Source organism: Erithacus rubecula, assembly GCF_903797595.1.
Source record: "Erithacus rubecula genome assembly, chromosome: 27".
NCBI classification, from domain to species: domain Eukaryota; kingdom Metazoa; phylum Chordata; class Aves; order Passeriformes; family Muscicapidae; genus Erithacus; species Erithacus rubecula.
In genome coordinates, this window is record NC_136679.1 from 969,685 (window position 1) to 997,291 (window position 27,607).

At 62.3% G+C, this 27,607-nt stretch overlaps 3 protein-coding genes across 6 annotated transcripts in view; all 3 read left to right on the forward strand.

Annotated features, from left to right (window-relative positions):
• CDK5RAP3 (CDK5 regulatory subunit associated protein 3) overlaps positions 1-3,950 on the forward strand; it is a gene marked incomplete at its 5' end in the record, with an annotated part of 4,729 nt that extends 779 nt beyond the window's left edge. The window contains 10 exons of the mRNA XM_079327811.1: positions 132-268; positions 1,232-1,376; positions 1,467-1,547; positions 1,686-1,751; positions 1,847-1,912; positions 1,997-2,072; positions 2,254-2,342; positions 2,769-2,974; positions 3,528-3,699; positions 3,773-3,950. Coding sequence (XP_079183937.1) covers positions 132-268; positions 1,232-1,376; positions 1,467-1,547; positions 1,686-1,751; positions 1,847-1,912; positions 1,997-2,072; positions 2,254-2,342; positions 2,769-2,974; positions 3,528-3,699; positions 3,773-3,838 — 1,104 coding nt within the window. The 3' untranslated portion in view covers positions 3,839-3,950. The remainder of the gene's footprint in view (positions 1-131; positions 269-1,231; positions 1,377-1,466; positions 1,548-1,685; positions 1,752-1,846; positions 1,913-1,996; positions 2,073-2,253; positions 2,343-2,768; positions 2,975-3,527; positions 3,700-3,772) is intronic.
• A 10,304-nt stretch (positions 3,951-14,254) lies between these two features.
• NFE2L1 (NFE2 like bZIP transcription factor 1) lies at positions 14,255-26,976 on the forward strand. 4 transcript variants are annotated; one of them, XM_079327574.1, is made up of 7 exons: positions 14,256-14,354; positions 15,071-15,295; positions 15,767-16,251; positions 22,348-22,563; positions 22,967-23,056; positions 23,496-23,657; positions 23,825-26,976. In XM_079327574.1, exons 3-7 carry the CDS (start codon positions 15,769-15,771, stop codon positions 25,151-25,153), a joined length of 2,280 nt encoding a protein of 759 aa, XP_079183700.1. In that variant the 5' UTR covers positions 14,256-14,354; positions 15,071-15,295; positions 15,767-15,768; the 3' UTR covers positions 25,154-26,976. The 4 variants fall into 4 exon arrangements, with proteins under 4 accessions (XP_079183702.1, XP_079183700.1, XP_079183703.1 ...); XM_079327575.1 differs by lacking the exon at positions 14,256-14,354 and adding an exon at positions 14,584-14,943; XM_079327576.1 differs by lacking the exon at positions 22,348-22,563 and having other exon boundaries at positions 14,255-14,354.
• Positions 16,297-19,354, forward strand: LOC306812714 (uncharacterized protein; the record flags this gene model as incomplete). Its single annotated transcript, XM_079327532.1, has 3 exons — positions 16,297-17,435; positions 17,732-18,011; positions 19,167-19,354. The coding sequence occupies exons 1-3, from the start codon at positions 16,716-16,718 to the stop codon at positions 19,352-19,354; spliced, it is 1,188 nt and encodes a 395-aa protein (XP_079183658.1). The 5' UTR covers positions 16,297-16,715.
• Positions 26,977-27,607: the final 631 nt, after the last annotated feature.

The window sequence follows — 27,607 nt, forward strand, 5'->3', positions numbered from 1 at the left end:
ATAGCCCCAAACAGACCCTAAGCCATCCGCAACCCCAAGTAGCCCCCCAAGGGAGGGTCACACTGGGACCAGAGTGTCCCCAAGTGTCCCCAGGGTGTCCCCAGTGTCCCCGTTGTCCCCTCGGTGTCCAGGGGGAGGACGTGCGCCGGGAGCTGCTGGCTCAGGTGCAGGCGCTGCCGGCGCTGCTGTCCCGCGTTGGGGACGGCGCCAGCGCCCTCGGGGACGCCATCGAGCTGTACGAGGCCAGCGTGGCCTTCGTGTGTGACAGGTGGGGACAGCCTGGCACCCTTAAACTGCCCCAAAACAACCCCTAAACTGCCCCAAAACCGCCCTGACACCCCAAAACAGCCCCAGGACATCCCCTGCTCCTCCAACACATCCATAGCCCCCCCAAACCATCCCTCACCTCCCCTAAAACAGCCCCAAAACAGCTCCAGGTCACTCCAAACCTCAGCTGAGGTGTCCCCATGCCTGATGTCCCCATGCCTGATGTCCCCATGCCTGATGTCCCCATGCTCCATGATGTCCTCATCCCCTGTGATGTCCCCATCCATCCCTGATGCCCCCGTGCCCGATGTCCCCGTTCCCCACACTGTCCCGTGTCCCCACGCTGTCCCCATGTCCCTGTCCCGTGTCCCCGTGCCCACACTGTCCCGTGTCCCCACGCTGTCCCGTGTCCCCACGCTGTCCCGTGTCCCTGTCCCGTGTCCCCGTGCCCGATGTCCCCATTCCCCACACTGTCTCGTGTCCCCACGCTGTCCCGTGTCCCCATGCCCACGCTGTCCCGTGTCCCCACGCTGTCCCGTGTCCCCACGCTGTCCTGTGTCCCTGTCCCGTGTCCCCACGCTGTCCCGTGTCCCTGTCCCGTGTCCCCACGCTGTCCCGTGTCCCTGTCCCGTGTCCCCGTGCCCACGCTGTCCCATGTCCCCACGCTGTCCCGTGTCCCTGTCCCGTGTCCCCACGCTGTCCCCGTGCCCCTGTCCCGTGTCCCCGTGCCCACGCTGTCCCATGTCCCCACGCTGTCCCGTGTCCCTGTCCCGTGTCCCCACGCTGTCCCGTGTCCCTGTCCCGCGTCCCCTGTCCCCACGCTGTCCCGTGTCCCCACGCTGTCCCGTGTCCCTGTCCCGTGTCCCCGTGCCCACGCTGTCCCCTGTCCCCACGCTGTCCCGTGTCCCCACGCTGTCCCGTGTCCCTGTCCCGCGTCCCCGTGCCCACGCTGTCCCGTGCTCAGCCCCGGTGTCCCGGTGCTGCCGCTGCTGCGGTTCGTTGCTGTGCACGGGAACTGCTCCGTGTTCCGCTGGCGCACGGGGCGGGAGCCGCGGCTGCTGCAGCGCCCGGAGCTGCGGGAGGAGCCGGAGCCGCCCCCCGAGGACACGGTGCGTGCGGGGGGACACGGGGGACCCCGGCGGGCCCCGCTGCGCCCTTGGGGCCGTGGCTCAAGGGCGGGTTTGGGGCTTTTCCCGCAGATCGATTGGGGGGATTTCCCCGCGGAGCCGCCCCAGGGCGGGGACAGCGACTGGGGCATCACGGTGGAGCCCAGTCCCCAGGTGGGTGACATCCCCGAGTGTCCCTGTGTCCCCAGTTCCCTCCTGTGTCACCCTGTGTCACCTTTTGTCCCTCAGGGACAAACTGGGACAATATCCCTTTGTCCCTAAATTCCCCCTGTGTCACCTTTTGTCCCTCAGGGGGACGATGGCATCGATTGGGGCGATGGAGAGAAGGGGACAGTCACAGCAGAGCCCAATCCCCAGGTGGGTGACATCCCCCAGTGTTCCTGTGTCCCCAAATGTCCCCTGTGTCACCCTTTGTCACCCTGTGTCGCCCTGTGTCACTCTTTGTCCCTTAGGGGAACAATGGCATCGATTGGGGTGATGGAGAGAAGGGGACAGTCACAGCAGAGCCCAGTGCCCAGGTTTGTGACACCCCCAGGGCCAGGGGTGTCCCCGTGTCCCCAAATCCCCCCTGATGTCACCCAATGTCACCTTTTGTCCCTTAGGGTGACGATGGCATCGACTGGGGTGACGGAGGGGGACAGGAGGTGACAATCACAGTGCTGGAGGCTGGAACTGAGGGTGAGCAGGGCTGGGGGGTCCCGGGGGTGTCCTGTACCTCCCACCCCCCAAATTCCCCCTTCCCTGGACACCCCAGAGGGGTTTGGGGTGGGGCACAGGGTGGGGTTGGGGTGCTGGGCTGGGGTTTTTGGGTGTCCCCATCATTTGGGGTGATGCTGAGCTGGCTTTGGGGTCCCCCCAGACCCCGAGGACGTGGCCCAGGGCTCGGACGCGCTGACCGTGCTGGAGAACGCCGAGACTCGGAACCAGTTCATTGATGAGCTGATGGAGGTGACCACCAGGGACACTGCTGGTGACCACCAGGGACACTGCTGCTGGCCACCAGGGGACACTGTGGGTGGCCACCAGGGGACACTGCTGGTGACCACCAGGGGACACTGCTGGTGGCCACCAGGGGACACTGCTGCTGGCCACCAGGGGACACTGCGGGTGGCCACCAGGGGACACTGCTGATGACCACCAGGGGACACTGCTGGTGACCACCAGGGGACACTGTGGGTGCCACCAGGGGACACTGTGGGTGGCAGGGGACAGTGCTGGTGGCCACCAGGGGACACTGTGGGCGGCCACCAGGGGACACTGCTGCTGGCCACCAGGGGACACTGTGGGTGGCAGGGGACACTGCTGGTGGCCACCAGGGGACAGTGCTGGTGGCCCCCGCCCCGCAGTGGGGCTGACCCCGCCCTGTCCCCACAGCTGGAGCTGTTCCTGGCGCAGCGGCTGCTGGAGATGGAGGACGAGGCCGACGTGGTGGCCATGAGCCAGCTGCAGCTGGCCCCGGCCGTGCTGCAGGGCCAGAGCAGCGAGCGGCTGCGGGCCCTGCTGGCCACAACGCGGGAGCTGCTGGCCCAGCTCTGCTCCCGCAGCGTGCAGCACCTCTGCATGATCCTGGCCTCGCCCAGGTACCCCAAACTGCCCCAAAACAGCCCTAAAAGGACACCTAAAACAGCCCCAAAACAGCCCTAAAACCGCCCTAAAAGGACACCTAAAACAGCCCTAAAAGGACACCTAAAATAGCCCTAAACAGGCCCAAAATAGACCCTGAAATAACCTTAAAATAGCCCTAAAAGACCCCAGCTGTCCCCATGCCACACAGTGTGACCCAGGTGACTCCATGCCATGCAGGAGTGACCCAGCTGTCCCTGCTGTCCCCACTGTCCCCACACTGTCCCGTGTCCCTGCTGTCCCCTCTATCCCCACTGTCCCCACTCATCCCATGTCCCCTCTGTCCCCACTCATGTCATGTCCCCACTCATGCCATGTCCCCACTCATGCCATGTCCCCTCTGTCCCCTCTGTCTCCTCTGTCCCCACTCATCCCATGTCCCCTCTGTCCCCACTCCATGCCATGTCCCCTCTGTCCCCTCTGTCCCCACTCATCCCATGTCCCCTCTGTCCCCACTCATGCCATGTCCCCACTCATGCCATGTCCCCTGTCCCCTGTCCCCTGTCCCAGGTACGTGGGGCGGGTGTCGGCGCTGCTGCAGCAGAAGCTGCTCCAGGCCGAGCTGCTGCTGGCCAAGAGGGAGGCGCTGGCCCAGCAGCGGCGCCGGGCGCTGGCCGAGCAGGCAGCCCTGGAGCCCAAACTGCAGCAGCTGCAGGACAGGGCCAAGGAGCTCCAGAAACTGGTGAGGGTCCCCAAAAATCCCCCCGGACCCCCTTTGTGCCCCCCGGAGCGCTGAGCCCCTCCCGTTGTTGCAGATCGAGGCCGACATCTCCAAGCGCTACGGGGGGCGCCCGGTCAACCTGATGGGAATCAACCTGTGACCCCCAGAGGGACAGCGGGGTCCCCAAAGGGGTCCTGCCTCTCCCACACCCCCTGCCCAGCCCTGGGGGGCTGCTGGGTTTGGGGGTGTTGGGGAATAAACACAGATTTTGTCTCAAATCGAGTTGGGTTTGAGGTGGGGGAGAGGAGATGTGTGTGACTGAGGGGGGAGAGGGGACAGGGATGGACAGGGAAAAGGACAAGGGACAGGGATGGGGATGGGGGACAGAGATAAGGGACAGGGATGGGGGACAGAGATAAGGGACAGAGACAGGGATGGGGAACAGAGATAAAGACAGGGGACAAGGATGGGGGACAGAGATAAGGACAGGGGACAAGGATGGGGGACAGAGATAAGGACAGGAGACAGGGACAGGAGACAGGAGCAAGGATGGGGATGGGGACGGAGATAAGGACAGGGGACAGGGACAGGAGAGTGGGGGGCGTGAGCTGGAGACGGGACCCCCTCTTAGCCCCCTACGAGGCACCCGTGGGTCTGCGAGCCATGGGGACAGGAGTAGGGACATCCCCAAAACCCGCTGCTCTGGGCGGGCTCAGGGCCCCCAGACCCGCTCGCCCCGCCCTTTGGGTGGCCGCGGCGGGGTCGCAGCAGCCCCCGGCCCCGGGAGGGGGGGATGGTGACGGACAGGCACTGTCCCCAGCGCGGTGACACCGCTCGCTGTCGCTGCGCCCCCTCAGCCCCGCCCGCAGCATCAGTCACCCCCCAAACCCCGCCCGGAGTGGGACGGACTGGGCGGGAGCTCCGCGGCGGCTTTGGGGCGGGGCTGCCACGCCCTGTGACGTCATTTATCGACCACACCCACGCTCTCAGGCTATTGGTTGATGTCGCGATAGACCCGCCCCCTTGAGATGTCACAGCCGCTCATTGGTTCGGCTCTGCTGTGGGACCCCTCCCTAAAAGGGGCTGGGGGTCCCCAGTGGGGCTGGGGGTGTCTCCATTCCTGTCCCCGTCCCCCCTCCCCGCTCGGTGACAGCCGCGCTTCGGGCAGCCCCTCATTACCCCGCTAACGGTGATTAACGGGCTCATTAATTACCCGCCGCCTGTCACTGCCAGCCGGCCGCGCTCGGAGCCGGCAGCCCCGGAGGGTCCCGGGGGGCTCCGGGAGGGGGGTCCGGGGGCTCTGGGGGTCCCCGTCCCCAGTGTCACCATGGGGATGGCATCTGGGGGGGGCTGGGGCCATAAAGCGCCTTTATCCCCCGGTCGGACCCTCCCCCACAGAGGGGAACTGGATCCAGGCCCTTGATCCCCCCAGGACCCCCGGGGTGTGGGGAAATTGGGATCAGGTGATGTGGGGAAATTGGGGCTGGGGATGGAGGAAATTGGGATCGAGGATGTGGGGAAATTGGATTGGGGATGGAGAGAAATTGGGACTGGGGATGTGGGGATGGAGGGGACAAGGACAGGAGGGGGTGAAGGGAGCTGCAGTCCCAGCCCCCCAAAATCCGGGGTCCCTCGCGGGTCCGTGTCCCTGCCGTGCCGTGACTGTCACCAGCCTGGGGGGGTCAGGGCTGGGTTTGCTCCAGACGAAGGGACGAGACAGGACCGGGAATGGGGACCCGGCGGTGTCACCTCCCCCCTGGCGGTGTCACCTCCCCTCCCCCTCCCCGGCTGGCTGCTGCTTCATCTCACCTGCCAGGGAGGGATTTAATTACCAATTAAAGTCCCTCCATCTGTCCCAGCCCTGTCCCCGCGTCCCTGACAGCCGCGCTCGCTCCATTAGCGCGGGGGCCGGGCCGGGGGCGCCCCCGGGGTCCCGCCAGCTGCGGGGCGGCTCTGGGGCCCCTCCCGCTGTCCCCAACTGTCCCCGCGGCCACCCCCGCGCCACCCGGGCCTGCCTGTCCTGCGCACTCCCCGTCTGTCCATCCATCCATCCATCCATCCATCCATCCATCCATCCATCCATCCATCCATCCATCCATCCATCCATCCATCCATCCCTGTGTCCCTCCAGCTCTCCTGGCGTTGTTTCCTGCATCCTGCTGTCCATCCCTCCTCCATCCCTCTCTCCATCCTCCTCTCCATCCCTCTCCCCATCCTTCTCTCCCCCGATGTCTCACCCCATCTCATCCCCGAACCCCCAAATCCCCTCTCCCCTCTCTGTGCGCTCCTCCTCCCTCTCCTCACCCTCTCCATCCCCTCTCAGCCAAATTTTCAGGACCAAGCAGCCGCTCCTGAGGTCACCAGCGGGGTGGGGACAGCAGAGGGACCCCCCGACCCCCCCCAGCCCCCCCTGCCGCCTGTCCCCCCTCCTTCCCCAGGGCAGGCGCTGCAGCTGCTCCGCGGCCCCCAAATTTCCTCGTTAAATCAGCGCGGAGCGGGGCCGCAGCTGCCCCCGCGCCCCGGGGACCGATGTGTCACCGATGTGTCACCGCGGCGGCGACAGCGACAGCTCCGCGCGGGGAGGGGGGACACGCTGGACCCCGGCCCAGCCGGAGCCGCCTGGGGGGTCCCGAATGTTTGGGGGGCCCGGGTTTCCTTGCTCCAACACCGCAGCCCCCCCGGCCCCGGGGGCTTTTCCTTTCCCCCCGTGCCCGAGAGAAAACGCGGCCGGCAGGAGAAGCGAGCCACGGATCGGTGCGGATGGGGGAACCCCGAAATGGGCACCCCGAAATGGGAACCCCGGAACGGACACCCTAAAATACCATCCCCGAAACTGGCACCTCGAAATGGGCACCCCAAAGCGGGCACCCCAAAGCGGGCACCCCAAAACGGGCATCCCAAAACAGCCATCCCCGAAACGGGCACCCCAAAACGGGCATCCCAAAACAGCCATCATCGAAACGGGCACCCCAAAACAGCCATCCTCGAAACGAGCACCCCAAAACGGGCATCCCAAAACAGCCATCATCGAAACGGGCACCCCAAAACAGCCATCCTCGAAACGAGCACCCCAAAACGGGCATCCCAAAACAGCCATCCCCGAAACGGGCACCCCAAAACGGGCATCCCAAAACAGCCATCATCGAAACGGGCACCCCAAAACGGGCACCCCAAAACGGGCATCCCAAAACAGCCATCATCGAAACGGGCACCCCAAAACGGGCATCCCAAAACAGCCATCCTCGAAACGAGCACCCCAAAACGGGCACCCCAAACCACCCCTCCCTGTTCTGTGCCCCTGGCACCCCAAACACTGCCCGGACCCCGCTGGGGGGTTTTTTGGGGCCGCTGTCCCCCCGCCCTGTCCCCCCTCCCCGCTCAGCCCCTTTGTCCCCGGCAGCGCTGCCTTTGTCCCCGTGTCACCCGGGGGCCACCAGCTGTCACCGCCGGGGCCTTCGCGCTCCTCCTCCTCCTCCTCCTCTTTGTTCTGTGCCCCGGGCTGCGGAGAGAGCGGGGGGTGACCCAAGGTCGCCGTGGGGGGGACAGAGGGGACACAGAGCAGGGGGGAACAGGGCTGGGTTTTGGGGTACCCCACCCCCCGGTGTCGCCGGTTTGGGGGTCTCCCCGCCACCCCCGTCCCACCCAGCGCGGGTTTTGGGGTGAGGGGAGGGTCCCATCGAGCTTTTGTCACCCATCGAGGGGGTGAGATGCAGGCCGGGTACACCCAGAGGGTTTTTGGGGGGTCCCAGCTGCGGTGACATCTGCGGGTCCCCCTGGGGGGGGGACACGGGAGCTCCGGCAGCTGCGCCCCCGGTTCTGGCGGGTTGGGGGAGGGGTTCCATCCATCAATGTCTGCCCAGGACCCCTCCCAAGCCCCCCAAAGATGGGGGGGTCTGGGATGCAGAGTTTGGGGTGTCACTCGCGTTTTGGGGTGCGGGAGGGGCTGGAGGGAACCAGGGAGGAGTGTGGGGGAACCAAGGGGGGGTCCCGGTTTCGGGTGTCCCGCGGGTGACCCCGGGGGTGTCACCAGGATGAGGGGGGGTCCCAAGGGTAGTTCAGGGGCGTCACAAGAATTGGGGAGCTCCCAAGAGGAGCCTTGTGGGGACCCCAAGGGGGGAGGCGGGGTTTTAGAGGCAGAATTTTGGGGGGTCTTGGGCAGGGAGGGGTCCTGGGTTGGGGGCTCAGGGTGAAGGTCCAGGGGGGAATCCCGAAGGGGGTCTGGGATTGGGGGGGCTGTCGGGGGGGGGTCGTGGTTTGGGGGAGCTCAGGGTGGGGGTGACGAGTGGGATCTGGGCTTTGGGGTTCAGGACGGGGTCCCAGAGGGGGGGTTCTGGTTCGGGGGGGGTCCCGAAAGGGGGGTTCCTGTTTTGGGGTCAGGACGGGCCCCGCGCGCTGCCCCAGAGCCGCCGGCAGGGGGCGCTGCAGGACCGCGAATGCTCCTGCAGGGGCGGGGCACGAGGGGCGGGGCTACTACGAAAATGGGCGTGGCCATCTCCTTATTAGGATTGTGTAATTTTATATGGGGCGGGCTTATGCAAATAAGTCTCGCTGCAGCAAGGAACGTCGGGAAAAAAGCGCGCTGGCGCCACGGCGATGGACGGGAGGGAGCAGGGGCGGATTTTGGGGTCCCGTGGGGGTCCTGGACAGGCTGTGCCGGTCTGGGGGGCTCTGTAGGGTTGGGGTTACCCGGAAAATGGAAAAACTCAGGCGGGTGGGGGTTCCCAAAAAGGCGGGGGGGCAGCAAATTGGGGTGGGGGTGTCTCTAGGCAGGGTCTGAGGGATTCCCAGAAAGGGGGTGATTCCAGGGTTGGATATGGGTCTGTAGGGTTGGGGTTCCCAAAAAGGGGGTGACCCCAGCTTGGGGTGGGGTCTGTAGGGTTAGGGTTCCCAAAAAGGGGGTGACCCCAGTTTGGGGTGGGGTCTGTGGGGTTGGGGTTCCCAAAAAGGGGGTGACCCCAGTTTGGGGTGGGGTCTGTGGGGTTGGGGTTCCCAAAAAGCGGGTGACCCCAGTTTGGGGTGGGGTCTGTGGGGTTGGGGTTCCCAAAAAGGGGGTGACCCCAGTTTGGGGTGGGGTCTGTAGGGCTGGGGGTTCCCGGGAAGGCGATCCCAGTGCTGGGGTGTTCCTGGGCTGATTGTCCCAAATTTGGGGAGGGTCTCCATGGAGAGTGGGGTGTCCCAGTCCCAGGGGCCCCATGGAAATGATCACTCCATAAAGATTGGGATTTAACACAAAAAAACCCATAAATATCCCCAAAAACCCCACAGCAAGGAGGGAAAGAGCCGGATCCACCCGCACTTTGGATTGAGCAGGAAAATCTTTAATTGTGGCTGGGAATGAGTGGGAAGGACAAACTTCATTAGTGCTAATTAACCCCTGGATATTATCAATGCTGGGGGTGGAACCCACACCTGGGAAGGGGCTCCTGGATTCACCCCAAATCTTCCCTCATTTTAATTTTTGGGCCTGGAGGGTTTTCCTGGGGTGAAAAATTTGGGGAAGGGGCTTCTGGGTTAATCCCAAATAATTCCAATCTCTGCTTCCATTCCCAGCCTGGAATTTTCTTGCCTTGTTTGGGAAGATCTTCCCTTTAATCTTTGGGGCTGCAGAGTTTCCCCAGGAGGGTAAAAAGTGGGGAAGGGGCTCGGTGTCCCCCTCAGTGGCACGAGGTGGGCACGGGGACAGGGCCAGCTGTCCCCAAATAGCCCCGGGGGACACTAAAAATAACCTGGGAGGGACAGCTCGGCTCGGATTCCCAGCTGGAAACTGCCCAGGGTGCTGGGGAGTCACGGGAGGGGGTTGGGGGGCTGCCAGACACCCCCTTTCCCTGGGGGGGGGAGGTTTAGGGGTGAAAAACACCCCCAAAATCCAACCCGGGGTGGGAAACAGCCCCAAAATCCAACCCAGGGTGGGAAACATTCCCAAAATCCAACCCGGGGTGGGAAACATTCCCAAAATCCAACCCGGGGTGGGAAACACCCCCAAAATCCAACCCGGGGTGGGAAACACCCCCAAAATCCAACCCGGGGTGGAAAACAGCCCCAAAATCCAACCCGGGGTGGGAAACAGCCCCAAAATCCAACCCGGGGTGGAAAACATTCCCAAAATCCAACCCGGGGTGGGAAACATTCCCAAAATCCAACCCGGGGTGGAAAACAGCCCCAAAATCCAACCCGGGGTGGGAAACAGCCCCAAAATCCAACCCAGGGTGGGAAACAGCCCCAAAATCCAACCCAGGGTGGGAAACACACCCAAAATCCAACCCGGGGTGTGAAACATTCCCAAAATCCAACCCAGGGTGGGAAACACACCCAAAATCCAACCCAGGGTGGGAAACAGCCCCAAAATCCAACCCGGGGTGGGAAAACACTCCCAAAATCCAACCCAGGGTGGGAAACACACCCAAAATCCAACCCGGGGTGGGAAACAGCCCCAAAATCCAACCCGGGGTGGGAAAAACACCCAAAATCCAACCCGGGGTGGGAAACACCCCCAAAATCCAACCCAGGGTGGGAAACACACCCAAAATCCAACCCGGGGTGGGAAACACCCCCAAAATCCAATCCGGGGTGGGAAACACACCCAAAATCCAAACCAGGGTGGGAAACAGCCCCAAAATCCAAACCAGGGTGGGAAACACCCCCAAAATCCAACCCGGGGTGGGAAACACACCCCCAAAATCCAACCCGGGGTGGGAAACATTCCCAAAATCCAACCCGGGGTGGAAAACACCCCCAAAATCCAACCCGGGGCGGGAAACATTCCCAAAATCCAACCCAGGGTGAAAAACAGCCCCAAAATCCAACCCGGGGTGGGAAACACACCCAAAATCCAACCCAGGGTGAAAAACACCCCCAAAATCCAACCCGGGGTGGGAAACACACCCAAAATCCAACCCGGGGTGGGAAACACCCCCAAAATCCAACCCAGGGTGGAAAACACCCCCAAAATCCAACCCAGGGTGGGAAACAGCCCCAAAATCCAACCCAGGGTGGGAAACACTCCCAAAATCCAACCCGGGGTGTGAAACATTCCCAAAATCCAACCCAGGGTGGGAAACACACCCAAAATCCAACCCAGGGTGGGAAACACACCCAAAATCCAACCCAGGGTGGAAAACACCCCCAAAATCCAACCCAGGGTGGAAAACACGCCCAAATTTCCAATTCAGGGAGGGGTTTAGGGTGGAAAACAGCCCCAAAATCCAACCCTGGGGGGGTCTAGGGTGGACAATCCCCCCAAAATCCTATCCAGGGTGAAAAATACCCCCAAAATCTGCAACCCAGAGTGGAAATCATCCTCAAATCTCCAATTCAGAGGGGCTTTAGGATGGAAAACACCCCAAAAATCCAATCCAGGGTGAAAAATACCCCCAAAATCCTACCCAGTAGGGTTTAGGGTGGAGAACACCCCCCCAAATGATCAACCTGCCTGGGTAAGACCCCCAAAAATCCAACCCAGGCAGAGTTTAGGATGGCAACACCCCCAAATCTCCTGCCTGGGGGGCTTCAGGGTGGGGAATACCCCCAAATCCAACTGGGGGGGGGTTAGGGTGGAAAACACCCCCAAATCTGTAACCTGGTGGGTTTAAGGTGGAAAACACCCCCAAAATCCTATCCAGGGTGGAAGACACCCCCAAATCTGCAACCCAGGGTGGAAAACATCCTTAAATCTCCAATTCAGGGGGGGTTTGGGGTGGAAAACACCCCCAAAATCTCCAACCCAAGGTGGGTTTAGGGTGGAAAACACCCCCAAAATCTCCAACCCAAGGTGGGTTTAGGGTGGAAAACACCCCCAAAATCTCCAACCCAAGGTGGGTTTAGGGTGGAAAACACCCCCAAATCTGTAACTTGGTGGGTTTAGGGTGGAAAACACCCCCAAATCTGCAACCCAGGGTGGAAAACATCCTCAAATCTCCAATTCAGGGGGGGTTTGGGGTGGAAAACACCCCCAAATCTGTAACCTGGTGGGTTTAGGGTGGAAAACACCCCCAAAATTCAACCCTGGGGGGGGGGTTTAGGGTGGTCAATCCCCCCAAATCTGGCACCCCAGCTCTGCTCTGGGGGCTGTGGCTGCTCCCGGGTGTGGCTCGGGCACTCCCGTTCCACAGGGCGTTCCCTGGGTTGATTTCCAGATGAGATTTGGGACAGGCAGCAGCTGCAGCAGAGCAAAACTGAGATTCTGGAATCTCCAGCACCCCCAAAATCCTTCCTTGGATTCAGCCTTGTCTCGCTGGAGCCACGACCCAAAACTCCAACCTGGGAAGGGTTTAGGGTGGAAAACACCCCCAAAATCCAATCCAGGGGGGTTTAGGGTGGGCATCACTCCTAAATCTTCATCCCAGGGAGGGTTTAGGGTGGAAAACACCCCCAAATCCTCATCCTGGGGGGTTTAGGGTGGAAAACACCCCCAAAATCCATCCCAGGGAGGGTATGGGGAGGGCATGACCCAAAATCTCTGGGATCCAGGCACTTCCAGCCTCCCAAACACCTTCCCTTGTCTCCCTGGACTCATCCCTGGATCCCTCCAGGTTTTGGGGGGCACAGAGAGCTTGGAAAACCCTGGGAAAACCTGGCCAACCTCACCCTGCTGAGGTGTCAGATCCCACGCTGCTTTTTCCTTGTTTTTATTCCTCCCCTTGGATGAACCATGGTCTGTGGCATCCTGTTTGTCCTGGCAGGTTTCTGGGGCAGGGAAGAGTGTCTGGGACGGGCAGGAATGGCAGGAGATGGGTGGTGCTGCCCGGGCCTCCCACCTGCTGGCACGGATTTGGGGGCAGGGATGGGCAGGAATTCCACATGGATCGAATTGGGGAGGGGAGAATGAGCAGGAATCCCACGTGGATCCATGTGGGAAGGGGCAGGAATTCCACAGGGAGCAGGGATGGGCAGGAATCCTTCATGGATCAATTTGGGAAGGGGCAGGAATCCCTCAGGGATCCGTGTGGGAAGGGGCAGGAATCCCTCATGGATCAATTTGGGAAGGGGCAGTAATCCCTCATGGATCAATTTGGGAAGGGGCAGGAATCCCTCACGGATCCATGTGGGAAGGGGCAGGAATCCCTCATGGATCAATTTGGGAAGGGGCAGGAATCCCTCATGGATCCATGTGGGAAGGGGCAGGAATCCCTCACGGATCCGTGTGGGAAGGGGCAGGAATCCCTCATGGATCCGTGTGGGAAGGGGCAGGAATCCCTCATGGATCCGTGTGGGAAGGGGCAGGAATCCCTCAGGGATCCGTGTGGGAAGGGGCAGGAATCCCTCACGGATCAATTTGGGAAGGGGCAGGAATCCCTCAGGGAGCAGGGATGGGCAGGAATCCCTCACGGATCCGTGTGGGAAGGGGCAGGAATCCCTCAGGGATCCGTGTGGGAAGGGGCAGGAATCCCTCATGGATCAATTTGGGAAGGGGCAGGAATCCCTCAGGGAGCAGGGATGGGCAGGAATCCCTCACGGATCCGTGTGGGAAGGGGCAGGAATCCCTCAGGGATCCGTGTGGGAAGGGGCAGGAATCCCTCAGGGATCCGTGTGGGAAGGGGCAGGAATCCCTCACGGATCCGTGTGGGAAGGGGCAGGAATCCCTCAGGGATCCGTGTGGGAAGGGTGAACGGCCTGTGCCGGGTTTGACCCCTGCCCCGCTGCTGAATCAGGTCACGGGGTTTTGGGGTGGATCAGGGGTCGATGGCCCCGCTCAGGGCCTGGTGCCAGCAGCGCTTTCCCACCTCTGCTCCTGCAGATCCAGCGGGAGATCCGGGGCCAGCTGAGCTGCCTGGCAAGAGCCACAGCCTGTCCCTCACTTTTTGACACCCCAAAATTCACCGAACATCGATCCCGGCTGAGGCTGGGGCTGTCCCTGGGGCCATTGCGGTGCCAGCACCCCAAATCCTCCCCACAGCGTGGGCAGCACCCCCACATCTCCCTCCTGAGGGCCAGCACCCCCACATCTTCCTTCTGAGGGCCAGCACCCCCACATCTCCCTCCCGGCGGTCCCCAGGTGGTTCAGGGGCCCCGCGGGGACGGGACGTTCAGCAGCAGCACCACCCCAAGGCCTGTGGCGGCTCTGGGTGGGCCCCGGGTGCTCCAGAGGGAAATAAGGCTCAGGAGCCGCCTCGGAAGAGCCTCCTGCGGCCCGGCGGGGACGCGCGGGGCGGTGGCGGCCCCGCCATGGCGGCCTCACCCCGCTGAGGGCCCGGGGCGCCCGTTGCCGTGGCAACGGCTGCAGAGCGAAGGGGCGGTGCCGCTGCCCTGCTGTGATTGGTGCGCGCTGCTGTCACTCAAGCGCGCGGTCCCCGCTCGTCGTTTCATTGGTTAATGCCGCTGTCACTCAGTGAAGGCTTTACATGCTATTGGCTGAATGCGCTGTCAATCAACTGCAAAGAGGACGAGCCGCGCTACCCTGCTTCTCATTCCCATTGGCTCAGCCGCGCCGAGCGGGAGGGCCCCCCGTGACTCCTCGCACGCCCACTTGTCAGTTTTCCTGCCAATCAAAGCGGGGCCGGGGAGGCGGGAACAACTCTCCGCCGCTCTCTCCCCATTGGCCCGGGCCGCGCTCCCTCCTCCCCTCGGCGGGCGGTGATTGGCGGCGGCGCCGCGCGAGGCGGGCGGGGGGGGGGCGGTTGGGCCGGGGCGGGGAGCGGGAGCGGCGGCGGCGGGGCCGGAGCGGCGGCGGAGCCCGGCGGGTACCGGCGGGGGCGGATCCGTGCTGGAGAGTGCGGGGGAGGCGTGCGGAGGGCACGGGGGTGGCGGCGGCGGCGGCGTGCGCGGGGGGCGGGGCGGGGCGGGCGGCGCTGAGGGGGGACGGCGAGGCCCGCGGGAGCGCGCGCGCGGGTGGGGCGGGGTCACGTGGCGCCGCGCGCGCGCGCGGGTGGGGAAGGGGGGGGGGGGGTTGAGGTCACGTGGGGTCTTAAAGGGCCCCGGGAAAAGGGGAACGGGGAGCGCACGTGGCCCCCATTGGGGAAAAACCCCCCAAAATCTGGGACCCCCCAAAACCGGGGACTCCCCCAAAATCGTGGAGCCGCAAGCTCAGGGCCCGGGCGCTTCTCCCCGCGCCGCGGGAGCCGCCCCGACGCTGCGGGAGGTGGGAGCGGGGCGGGCCCGGGAGCGGTGCCGGTGTTTTATGGAAAAGCCCCGGCCCGGCTGGACACCGGGCTGAGCAAAGCAAAGCAAAGCAAAGCAAAGGGAGGCGGATTCCTTCAGCCAGCGGGAAATTGACGCACCAGCCTAAGAATAGCGCGGGCAGGGGAAGCGTGGACAGCGCTGTCCCCGAAGGTAACTCGGCCAGGCCGGGGAAAATCGGGAATTCCAGCGAAATTCTCAGGGATTTTTGGGGGGCAGGCGCCGTGCGAGCAGGGTGGTGGCTCGGTGTTACCGTGTTTGCTCTCTGGTTACATTTCAGCTGCTGATGAAATCGCAGCCAGGAGCGTTGGAGTCTTTGGACCTTCCCATGCTCGGGACCTTTGACTCATAAAAGGCTCCTTCAAAAAGCGTCGGGAGCAGAAGAGGGAAAGGAAAAGGAGCCGGAGAAGGGAAGGAGGAGCTGCTGGAAGGAGCAGAGCCCGTCCCGGAGCGTGGGGAGCCGCGGGGGGACAGAGGAGGTCGCTGCATGTGGAGTTTTTGGACAGTAAGTCACATGGAACATGGAATTCCGCGTCTCCGCGTGATAAAAACAAAAGGGAAAGGCGAGGGTGGAGCTGCTGGGGAGAGTTCCCATGTTTGAACTTTGATTTTCTCCAGTTTTCCACGCAACAATTTCCTGACTTTTCAGAGGAAAACCAAGCCTTGTTGAACTAAAAAATCTTTTTTCTTTAAACTTTTCTTCTGGACTCATCCCCGCCCCCCTGGATCTCTCCAGCTTTTGGGGGACACAAACAGCCTGGGAAAACCTGACCAGCCTCAGGTTCTCCTGGTTTTTAGCAGGCACAGACGATTCTATTTGAAAGTGGGGCAGAGCAAAGCCAAACCCACCCAACCTGTTATGTGGAGGCTTCACCCTCCTCTGCCACCACCTCTTTGATATTCCCAACCTCACTCTTTGTTTTCCCTCTCTTTGTTTTGCTCGTTTTTTTTTTTTTTTTTTGTTTCCCGCTACCAGAAATGCTCTCTCTGAAGAAATACTTCACCGAGGGCCTGATCCAGTTCACCATCCTGCTGAGCCTCATTGGCGTTCGTGTGGACGTGGACACCTACCTGAGCTCTCAGCTGCCCCCGCTGCGGGAGATCATCCTGGGCCAGAGCTCTGCCTACACCCAGACCCAGTTCCACAACCTGCGCAACACCTTGGACGGCTATGGCATCCACCCAAAGAGCGTCGAGCTGGACTATTACTTCACCGCCCGCCGCCTGCTCAGCCAGGTGAGGGCTCTGGACAGGCTCCAGGTGCCCAGCACCGAGCTCAGTGCCTGGCTGGTGCACCGGGACCCCGAGGGCTCGGTGTCCGGGGGCCCGCCCGGCGCCGTGCAGGACGGCAGCGCGGGGGACGGCGCCGTGCGGGACAGCGGGGCTGAGCCGCCCTTCGGCGAGGAGCTGGAGGATCTGGGGGCCGTGGCAGCGCCTGGCACTGGAGATCTCACCAAGGAGGTAGGAAACAGAGTGGTTTGGTTTGTTGTTATTTGGGGTTTTTTTTTGGTTTGTTTTGTTGTTGTTTTAAGGGAGGGTTTTGGCCTCCCGATGAGCAGAGCTGTGGATGTTGCCGTGTTTGGCGCTGGGGGATGGCGCAATCCTGAATCACGGCTGGGTTTCAGTGCTCCGGGGGTAATTCCAGGGCGATTTTCCCTTTTTGTCTGCTCCAGAGGAGCAGTGAAAGGAGGGGGAAGGAGCTGCGGGGCCCCATGTGACTCTCAGGATTGGGAAAGAGATCAATCCAGCTGGGAAATAAACAGGAGTGTTGGGAAAGAGCCTTGGCCCAGGTGTGGAGCAGGTGGTTGGGTTGCTGGGCTGGAGCCTGGCCAGGAACCAGCTCCTCTCTCAGTTTTCCTCCCCAGGAGCCGGCTCCTCTCAGTTTTCCTTCCCAAGAGCTGGTTCCTCACTCAGTTTTCCTCCCCATGATCCAGTTCTTGCTCAGTTTTCCTCCCCAGGAGCTGGTTCCTCAATCAGGTTTCCTCCCCAGATGTGGCTCCTCTCAGTTTTCCTCCCCACATCCTGCTCCTCTCTCAGTTTTCCTCCCCACATCCTGCTCCTCTCTCAGTTTTCCTCCCCACATCCTGCTCCTCTCTCAGTTTTCCTCCCCACATCCTGCTCCTCTCTCAGTTTTCCTCCCCACATCCTGCTCCTCTCTCAGTTTTCCTCCCCACATCCTGCTCCTCTCTCAGTTTTCCTCCCCACATCCTGCTCCTCTCTCAGTTTTCCTTCCCTGGAGTCAGTTCCTGCTCAGTTTTCCTCCCCTCATCCTGCTCCTCTCTCTTTTCCTCCTCAGCTGGTTGGGCAGAGCTGGACTGGGAGGGGGTTTTGGGTTTTCTGCTTCAGCCAGGACCTTTGGGAAGGGCTGGGATGCAATTCCAGGCCCTGGGAGCTCTGCTGTGGTTCTGGCAGGGCCTGGGGGGGCTGATCCATGGTCTGGGGTCCTTGCAGGGTCATTGAATGGGGGTGTCAGTGCTGATCCATGGCCTGGGGTCCTTGCAGGGTCATTGAATGGGGGTGTTAGTGCTGATCCATGGCCTGGGGTCCTTGCAGGGTCATTGAATGGTGCTGTCAGTGGTGATTTCAAGCCTTGGATCCTTCCAGGGCCACAGAGAGAGGGTTTCAGTGGTGATCCGTGTCCTCAGGTCCTTACAGGGTTGTAGAGGGGGCATCAGTGCTGATTCCCAACCTTGGGTCCTTTCAGGGTCAAGGAACGTGGGTGTCAGTGGTGGTTCCATGGCCTTGGGTTCTTTCAGGGTCATGGAGAGAGGGTGATCCATGGCCTCAGGTCCTTGCAGGGCTGTGGAATGGGGGTGTCAGTGCTGATGCACACCCTCAGGTCCTTGCAGGGCTGTGGAATGGGGGTGTCAGTGCTGATGCACACCCTCAGGTCCTTGCAGGGCTGTGGAATGGGGGTGTCAGTGCTGATGCACACCCTCAGGTCCTTGCAGGGCTGTGGAATGGGGGTGTCAGTGCTGATCCATGGCCTCAGGTCCTTGCAGGGCTGTGGAATGGGGGTGTCAGTGCTGATGCACACCCTCAGGTCCTTGCAGGGCTGTGGAATGGGGGTGTCAGTGCTGATGCACACCCTCAGGTCCTTGCAGGGCTGTGGAATGGGGGTGTCAGTGCTGATGCACACCCTCAGGTCCTTGCAGGGCTGTGGAATGGGGGTGTCAGTGCTGATGCACACCCTCAGGTCCTTGCAGGGCTGTGGAATGGGGGTGTCAGTGCTGATGCACACCCTCAGGTCCTTGCAGGGCTGTGGAATGGGGGTGTCAGTGCTGATGCACACCCTCAGGTCCTTGCAGGGCTGTGGAATGGGGGTGTCAGTGCTGATGCACACCCTCAGGTCCTTGCAGGGCTATGGAATGGGGGTGTCAGTGCTGATGCACACCCCCAGGTCCTTGCAGGGCTGTGGAATGGGGGTGTCAGTGCTGATGCACACCCTCAGGTCCTTGCAGGGCTGTGGAATGGGGGTGTCAGTGCTGATGCACACCCTCAGGTCCTTGCAGGGCTGTGGAATGGGGGTGTCAGTGCTGATGCACACCCTCAGGTCCTTGCAGGGCTGTGGAATGGGGGTGTCAGTGCTGATGCACACCCTCAGGTCCTTGCAGGGCTGTGGAATGGGGGTGTCAGTGCTGATGCACACCCTCAGGTCCTTGCAGCACGGCTCTGCCATGCCCAGCCCTGCCGGGAGTGCCCGGGGAGCCGCTGCCGTGTGGTGCAGCAGCAGCCATCGGGATCGGGATTGGGATCAGGATTTGGGATCGGGGTTTGGGATCAGGATCAGGGTTTGGGATCGGGGTTTGGGATCAGGATCAGGATTTGGGATCGGGATTTGGGATCAGGATGGGGATCGGGGTTCGGGATCAGGATTTGGGATCGGGATGGGGATCGGGGGGGGATGAGGATCAGGATTTGGGATCAGGATTTGGGATCGGGGTTTGGGATCAGGATCAGGGTTTGGGATCAGGATTTGGATCGGGGTTTGAGATGAGGATCAGGATTTGGGATCGGGGTTTGGGATCGGGGTTTGGGATGAGGATCAGGATTTGGGATCGGGGTTTGGGATCGGGGTTTGGGATGAGGATCAGGATTTGGGATCGGGGTTTGGGATGAGGATCAGGATTTGGGATCGGGGTTTGGGATGAGGATCGGGGTTTGGGATCGGGGTTTGGGATCGGGGTTTGGGATCGGGGTTTGGGATGAGGATCAGGATTTGGGATGGGTTCGGGGGGGGATGAGGAGCGGCGCCGGCAGTGGGTGCGGGGAGCGCCGCAGTGGCAGCGCTGGAGATGCTTCCGGGGCTGCAGGTGCTTCCGGAGGCGCTGGCAATGTCAGCCCGCTTTTCCCTGCGGCTCTCCGGGGATTTCCAGGGGGAAAATCCCGCTCTGGGCTGGCGACCTTGGAGGTGCCGGAGGGTGACGGGACTCGGGAGCGTCCCCACCCCGTGCTGATCCCGGGGGATTCCCGGGAGGCGATTCCCGGCCCGGGAATGGCGAGGGACCGGCCGGATCCTCGCCCCGTGCAAGGTCACTCCGGGGAGGCTCGCCGCCCTTCCTGAATTTGGGATTCCTGGCTCTGAGGAGCTTCCTGCAGTCGGGGATCGGGTTTTGGGGGAATGCAGGAGCAGAGGAGCCGGAGCTGCCGTTTTCCAGCGGGCCTGGCTGTGCTGGGATGGAACCCGGGCAGGGGATCGGGAAGGGTGGGGATCGGTGGGTGCGGGGGATCTGCGGCCGCACCTTCCCCGGTCCCGGCTCTTCCCGCATCCCCGCTCCCTCTCAGGGCTCTGTATTCCACATTTCCCCCTGATCCCGGTTCTCCCCGCATCCCTCCTTGCTCTCAGGGCTCTGTATTCCACATTTCCCCCTGATCCCGGTTCTCCCCGCATCCCTCCTTGCTCTCAGGGCTCTGTATTCCACATTTCTCCCCAGTCCTGGTTCTGCCTGCATCCCTGCTCCCTCTCAGGGCTGTTTTCCATGATTTACCCCCATCATGGTATTCCCTGCATCCCTCCTTACTCTCAGAGCTGTTTCCCACATTTCCCCCCAATTCCGACTCCTCCATCCCGCTCCCCCTCAGGGCTCTGTTCCCGATTTCTCCCCAATTCCGACTCCTCCATCCCGCTCCCCCTCAGGGCTCTGTTCCCGATTTCCCCCAATTCCGACTCCTCCATCCCGCTCCCCCTCAGGGCTCTGTTTTCCCCGATTTCCCCCCAATTCCGACTCCTCCATCCCGCTCCCCCTCAGGGCTCTGTTCCCGATTTCTCCCCAATTCCGACTCCTCCATCCCGCTCCCCCTCAGGGCTCTGTTCCCGATTTCTCCCCAATTCCGACTCCTCCATCCCGCTCCCCCTCAGGGCTCTGTTCCCGATTTCCCCCCAATTCCGACTCCTCCATCCCGCTCCCCCTCAGGGCTCTGTTTTCCCCGATTTCCCCCCAATTCCCACTCCTCCATCCCGCTCCCCCTCAGGGCTCTGTTCCCGGTTTTCCCCCCAAAGCCGGACAGGAGCAGAGGCCGCTGCCGCTCCAGGAAATCCCGTCTGCTTCCCACGTCACTCCCTCCCCCCAACTCCCACATTTTCAATTTGGGGTTTTTTTATTCTTTTTAGGGTGGGATTTTTTTTCACCCTGACTCCCTGGAAAGCGCGGAGCGAGGCGCAGCTCTGCCCGGCGGGAATATCCCGGGCTCGGCAGGCTGTGCCCGGCGGGCCGGGCGGGGATGGAGCTGCAGATGGCTCCAGGGGCCGGGCTGGAAATTTTTCCATGACTTTTCCTGGCACATTGCGACTCCCGGTGGGTTGTGCGCGGCCCAGGCGCGACCTTGCCGGGGGAATACGGGCGATATAAATAATTTTGGGAAGCTGGAACTCGCTCCGGGAATGCTGTGCGGGGATTTTTATCTTTTTTTTTTTTTTCCTTTCTTTGGGCGTTGCAGCAGCCGGAGAGCGGGGCGGGGCGGGGTGGGGGGGTTCAGGGCAATTATGAAACCCACTTGATTTTTTATCCCACGGATAAAAAAATGCCCATTTTGAGCCGGGGTTAAAGACAAAGCTGGGATTAAATCCCAGCGCTTCCCTCTGCAGCATTGGGGGTGGGGAGGGCGGCGGAGGCTCCGTGCCCGGGGCCGTTTCCACAACACGAGGATAAAAATACGTGGGGCATGTGATGAGCTGCGGGGGCTCAGCGCCGTCAGCCCCCCCGGCGGGGGGATCTCCTTACACTTGGCCGCGGTTACCGGGCCCGGGGCGTGCCCGGAGCACCGCGGGGGAGGAGGGGAGGGGGCTCCCGGGGGTCGCGCGCCCCGGGCCGGGGTGTCCCGGGGGACGTGGCCAAGGTGACCCCGGGCCGTGTCCGTGCCCGGGCCGGGGGTCCCGGTGTTCCCCGCCCCCCCCCGCTCCCCATTCCCGGTGCTGTGCGGGCGGGGCCGGGGGGGGTGGGGGGGGCGGCCCCGCTGCACCAGGGCGGGGGCGCGGCCCGGCGGGCGCTGATTGGCTGAGCGGGCGGCCCCCGCCGGCGCTGATTGGTCAGGGCGGCGGCCCCCGTTGGCGCTGATTGGCCGCGGCCACCGCCCGGGGCGGGGCGGGGCCATCGGCGGAGGGGGCGCGGCCCGGGCGCGCCGCATCCCGGCAGGGAGGGGGCGTGGTCTGGCGGAGGGGGCGGGGCTTGGCGGCCGCCGCAGCCGGGAACGGCGGGGGGAGGGTTGGGGAGGGGGGGGCGGCCCCGCCGAGCCCCTCCCGGTCCCTCCCGAGCCCCTCCCGGCCCCGGGGGCCGCCGCCGCAGCCACAGCAGCATCCGCCGCACCGGGGGCGGGGGCGGCTGCTGCCGCCGCAGCGGGGCCGCGCGGGCACCTGTGGCCGGTGGGGCGGAGCGGAGCGCGGCTCGCCCCGCCGCCGCTGCCGCCGCCGCCGCCGCCCCGGCCGGCGATGCGTGCGCGGCGCCGCGCCCCGGCCAGCCCGCCCCGCCGCCGCCTCCTCCTCCTCCTCTTCCTCCCCCGGGGACCATGATCGGCGTGCGCCGCGGCCCGGGCGGCAGCTGGGGACATGAGAAAGGTACCGGGGCCGCCCCGAGGAGCGGGGGGCTGCGGGAGGGTGCCCGGGGCGCTGCGGGCAGCCCGCTACCGGCGGGGAGCGGGCAGGGGCCCGGCGGAGCAGCGGCGGCGGCGGCTCAAGTTGCATCAGGTGGGTGGGAATGCGGGGATTTTCCTGCCACCCCACCCCTTATGCAAATGGCCGGGATGGCACCACGGGCTGATGCAAGGCGGGCACGGCGCAGCCACCGCCGCGACGCGGGCCCGGGCGGCCCCCGCCGCCTCCCCCGGCGGCGGGCGGGCGGCCATGGGCGGCGGGCAGGGCAGCACCGGCCATGCCGAGCCCGCAGAGCCGCTCCCGGCCGGCCCGCGGGGCTCCGGAGCCCCGGCGGCGGCGCAGGAGGAGGGGGGCCCGGCGGGTGGGCTGCGGGCCGGGCGGGGGGTCCCTGGGGAGGGGCCGCTGGGTGGGGATCCCCCCCTTCTCCTCCTTAGGCCGGGGGGCTGAAGGAAATGTGGTCTGTCTTGCAGGACATCGATTTGATTGACATCCTGTGGAGACAGGATATTGATCTCGGCGCTGGGCGAGAGATTTTTGACTACAGCCACCGTCAGAAAGAGAGCGAAGTGGACAAAGAGCTGAGCGATGGGAGGGAGCGCGGGGACAGCTGGAGGAGTGCAGGGAATGAGGTCTTGGATAGAATCCCGCTAGTTGATGGAGAGACCGGGGAGAGTTTCCCTGCGCAGGTAACACCCCGGGGCGCTCCTGGGGCTGTGCCGGTGCCGGTGCCTGTGCGGGGGCTGTTCCAGCAGCAGCAGCAGCAGCAGCAGCAGCAGGGTTTGCCCAGGTGGGCAGCAGCGTTTGGGCAGGGCCACCCGTGTCCCCCTGGGCAGCCGCAGAGTCCCCCTGGCCTGCGTGGCCGGAGGGGACGGCAGGGGACAGCAGGGGACAGCAGGCTGGCCGGGAGCGGCAGCGCTGGCGCTTTCCCGTAGCCTGGAGCGGGAGGATGGAGCCAGCAAGGAGCACTGGGTGGGGCTCTGGCTCTTTTTTGGATGTGCTGTGATGGAGCCCTGCTGGAAGGGAGCTGATTCCTCAGCAGCACCTCCCCGAGCCCGCGGCTCCCATTCCGTGTGTCTGCTCTCCCCGCAGGTGCCCGGTGCGGAGGATCAGACAGCCCTGTCCCTGGAGGAGTGCCTTAGGCTGCTGGAGGCCACCTTCCCTTTCGGGGACAATTCCGAGGTGAGCCCACAGGGTCCGTCCTGAGCCTCTCCCTGCCTCGCTCGCTGGGATTTTGGTGCCTCCCGTGCTTCTCCTGCAGCAGCAGATTGGGTTTGGCAGCTCCAGGAGGCTCCAGGCATCCTGTGAAGCCACCCGGGGAGGGGGGGCTGTGATGAATTAAAGCCTCCTGGCTCTGCTCCGCGCTAGTTCGTGGGCGGGAAGGGCGCTGGGCCGGGGGGTGGCTGCATCCCTGAGCATCCCTGAACATCCATCCCTGAGTGTCCATCCCTGAATATCCCTGTGCAATCCTGAGCATCCCTATGCAACCCTCAGCACCCCTGAGTGTTCATCCCTGAATATCCCTGAGCATCTCCAAATCTCCCCGAGTTTCCACCCTTGAGCATCCTTGAACGCCCTGATGCTCCCCGAGCTCCCAGCCCTGATTCCCTGGCGTGCTCAGTTCCCAGCTGCGGATGTCTCCGCCCTGAGCGAAGCCGTGCCCGGGCAGAGCCGGGCCCCGGGCGGCCCCCCCAGCCTGCTGTCCCCTCTGCTGGCCGAGAACGAGTCCCCCTTCGACCTGGAGCAGCAGTGGCAGGACCTGATGTCCATCATGGAGATGCAGGTGGGCTCCGGGAGGGGCTTTGTCCCTCCGTGACTCGGGGTGGCGGCCGGCGCGGTGACGCTGCGGTGGCACCGGGCCGTGCCCGCGGCGCTGGAGCTCCCTCCCGCCATCTGGAATGGTCCTTGGCGGCGGGGCTCCCCCAGCGAGCTGTGCCACGTCTCTTGCAGGCCATGGAGGTGAACGGCACGAGCGCCGAGAGCCTGTACGGCGGCACCGGCGGGGACCTGCTGGCGTCCAACTACAGCCTGGCCCCCGGCACGCCCATCAACCAGAACGTCAGCCTGCATCAGGCCTCGCTGGGCAGCTGCTCCCAGGACTTCTCCCTCTTCAGCTCGGACATCGAGAGCCCCTCGTCCATGGCGGGCGGCTCGGCCCTGCTGCAGCTGGCGCCCGACAACTCCACCGGCCTCAACAGCACCTTCGGCTCCACCAACCTGAGCGGGATCTTCTTCCCGCCCCAGATGAACAGCACGGGCAACGAGACGGCCGGGCCCGAGCTGCCCGACCCCCTGGGGGGGCTCCTGGACGAGGCCATGCTGGATGAGATCAGCCTGATGGACTTGGCCATCGAGGAGGGCTTCAACCCCGTGCAGGCCTCGCAGCTGGAAGAGGAGTTCGATTCCGACTCAGGTCTTTCCCTGGATTCCGGCCACAGCCCCGCGTCCCTGAGCAGCTCCGAAGCCTCGTCCTCGTCGTCCTCTTCCTCTTCATCCTCCTCCTCCTCCTCGTTTTCCGAGGAAGGCGCCGTGGGCTACAGCTCGGACTCGGAGAACGTGGACTTTGAGGAAGCGGAAGGGGCGGTTGGCTACCAGCCAGAGTACAGCAAGTTCTGCCGCATGAGCTACCAGGACCCGGCGCAGCTCCATTACCTGCCTTACCTGGAGCACGTTGGCCACAACCACACCTACAACATGGCCCCGGGCGCCCTGGACCCCGAGGAGCCCAAAGCGCCCGGCGCCGGCAAGAAGAGCGGCAAGGAGAAACCGTCGGAGCTGCTGGACAAGCAGCTGAGCCGCGACGAGCACCGCGCCCGGGCCATGAAGATCCCCTTCACCAACGACAAGATCATCAACCTGCCCGTGGAGGAGTTCAACGAGCTGCTGTCCAAGTACCAGCTGAGCGAGGCGCAGCTCAGCCTCATCCGCGACATCCGCCGGCGCGGCAAGAACAAGATGGCCGCCCAGAACTGCCGCAAGAGAAAGCTGGACACCATCCTCAACCTGGAGCGCGACGTGGAGGAGCTGCAGCGCGACAAGTCCAAACTGCTCAGGGAGAAGGTGGAATTCCTCAAATCCATCCGGCAGATGAAGCAGAAAGTGCAGAGCTTGTACCAAGAGGTGTTTGGGCGGCTGCGGGACGAGCAGGGCCGGCCCTACTCGCCCAGCCGGTACGCGCTGCAGTACGGCAGCGACGGCAGCGTGCTGCTGATCCCGCGCGCGCCCGCCCCGCCGCAGCCGCGGCGCCAGGAGCGCAAGCAGAAGGAGCGCAGGAAGTGAAGAAGGGAGAAGCTGGGGACGAGGGCCGAGCCTGGAAGAGTTGCTTGCGGAGGGGAACTTTGTGATGCCTTCTTATCCGAATTCTGTCTTCTGGAACCGCACGCGGCGCGCGCCGGGGACTCTGCTGCGGGAGCAGAAATGGGGCACGGAGCTGCTCAGCCCCACACACACACACAAAGCCCAGCTGCCACCGCCTGGCCCCACCAAAAAATGCTGGGGAGAGCAGGGACGAGCTGGCATCGCTGCTGGGGGAGGTTGGCACGAGGTGGATAAAACAAAAAAAAAAAAAGAAAAAAAAAAAAAACAAACTACTGTTAGGAACTGGCTTTAAATAAGAGAAAAAACCCACAAAAAACAAGAAAAAAAAAAAAAAGAGATTTAAGCGAACGGACTTCAAACCAAGTTATAGGAGAGACGTTTTTCTGAACTTCCAAAGTTCTGTGATTTCAGGTAGCTGGTTGTTTTTCTTTTTTTTTCCCCCTTTCCTTATTTTATTTTTTTGGTTCGTTTTTGGTTTTTTTTTTTTCTCCAGTTTTTTCCTTTCATCCCAACCCCGTTTTTTGCCATCGGTGTGTGTGAGATATTCCAGATTTCTCCTTCCTCGATGATCAGAGATCAGACCAGGGCACACGTGCAGAGACACAAAAGTGGCGTGACTTCCATTAACCCTTCCCTGCCCGAGGAGCCTCAGAGCCAGGGAGTGACTCCCATTAACCCTTTCCTGCCTGAGGATGCACAGAGCCAGGGGAAAGGGCAGGAAAACCACCCTGGGAGGAAGAAGGGCCAGGGGGGATGAGGAAGAGAGGAGCCTGAGCACTCAGCACCCGCCTGCTTCTCCTGGGGAGGAATTTTTGAGTCAGGAACAGCACAAGGGGAGCGCTGGGACCCCGATCCCAACCTTGGGGTGTCACCTTGGGGTGTCCCCTCGAGCATCCAACACCTGCAGGTCCCCGTCCCGTAACCGCGCTTGGGGTTTTTGGGGGGTTCCAGCCTTGATTTTATTTTTTTTTTCCCCCCTGTTAGGGTCTAGAAGTGCTTGTGTTGAGTAAAAAAAAAAAACTCTACAAAAAAAAAAACCTTAAAAAAAAAAAAACAAACAAAAAAAAGGGAGAAGCCCAAACGTTCAAAGCTGCTCAATGTTCTCTTTGCCATAAAGATTCCGTGTAACCGTGTGATCACATTATAGGATTCTCTTCTGTCCCTAGAGGTGTTGGTCTGACTTCCTTTGTTTTTCAGGAGGGGGGTGGGGGTAGTGCCTTGATCACTGTCAGGTCTCCACACCTGGGAGACCATCCTAGAGCTGTATTTCCATATAGCACAGCTGGGAGTGTTCTGACTTTACCAGCAACCAGAAAAAAAAAATAGAAACGAAAAAAAAAATAGAAATAAATAAAAAAAAAAAAGCTTAAAAAAAATAAATAAAATAAAAAATAAAATAACGGCTTTTCCGAGCCAGTCCTGTGCACGGGATCCGAGGAGGATTCCAGGGTGGTTGTTCCACCTGGGAAAGCAGCAGGGAAGGCCCGCTGGCAAGATGTGTGTGGGTTTGTGGGAATGTTTTACCAGGTTTTTTTGGGAATGTTTGGAGCTGGGATTGGCTGGATGGGAGCCCCGAGCCCCCTCCAGCTTCCCGGGAATGAAGCACAAGTTGGGATGTGGGGAGGTTGGAATGGAGAGAGAGCCCTGTGCGTGTGTTTTAAATTATTATTTTTTTTTTTCCTCTTAGAAACTTTTTTTGATTTGAATGATCTGTGACCTGTCAGGGAGAGAAGAGAGATTGTTGTGAGCACAGGACAAAAAATAAAAACGGCTTATTCACTGTACCAGCCTCGTCTCCAGGGGGTTTTATTTGGGATTTGAGGGGGTATGGGGGATGAAATTGTGGGAATTTGGGGATTTTCTGCCATCACTGCTCCAGATCCAGATTGGATGGGAGGGAGTTCCAACCCTGCAGGGGATGGAAATGCAGAAGGAGGAGATAAAGAAGGAAAAGGAAATTGAAGAGAAAGGAGAAGGAAATGGAGAAGGATAAGCAAGATCCAGAGTCAATCCACATTGGATCCCCACTGGATCCCAGGTGCTTCCCACTCCTCCTGGGTGATCATTGCAGACATTCCTCAGGGCCTGGGTTAGGGTGGGATCCCAGCTGGCAGAAAATCCCACAAGGATTCCTTGGGATGGTGCAGGGAGCTCACGGGGGAAGGGATCCACTGATCTTCCACAGGGAAGGGATCCACTGCTCCTCCTGGGACTGGATCCACTGCTCCTCCTGGGATTGGATCCACTGCTCCTCCTGGGATTGATCCACTGCTCCTCCTGGGACTGGTTCAAGTGCTGCTCCTGGGATTGGATCCACTGATCTTCCACAGGGAAGGGATCCACTGCTGCTCCTGGGATTGGATCCACTGCTGCTCCTGGGACTGGATCCACTGCCCCTCCTGGGACTGGATCCAC

What these genes read in the sequence shown, in the direction of transcription:
- NFE2L1 (XM_079327574.1), top strand. Translation starts at nt 15,769, where the DNA reads ATGCTCTCTCTGAAGAAATACTTCACCGAGGGCCTGATCCAGTTCACC. An exon ending in GGGAGAGTTTCCCTGCGCAG is followed by an intron (nt 22,564 to 22,966) that starts GTAACACCCCGG and finishes CTCTCCCCGCAG; the next exon opens with GTGCCCGGTGCGGAGGATCA. An exon ending in TGTCCATCATGGAGATGCAG is followed by an intron (nt 23,658 to 23,824) that starts GTGGGCTCCGGG and finishes CGTCTCTTGCAG; the next exon opens with GCCATGGAGGTGAACGGCAC.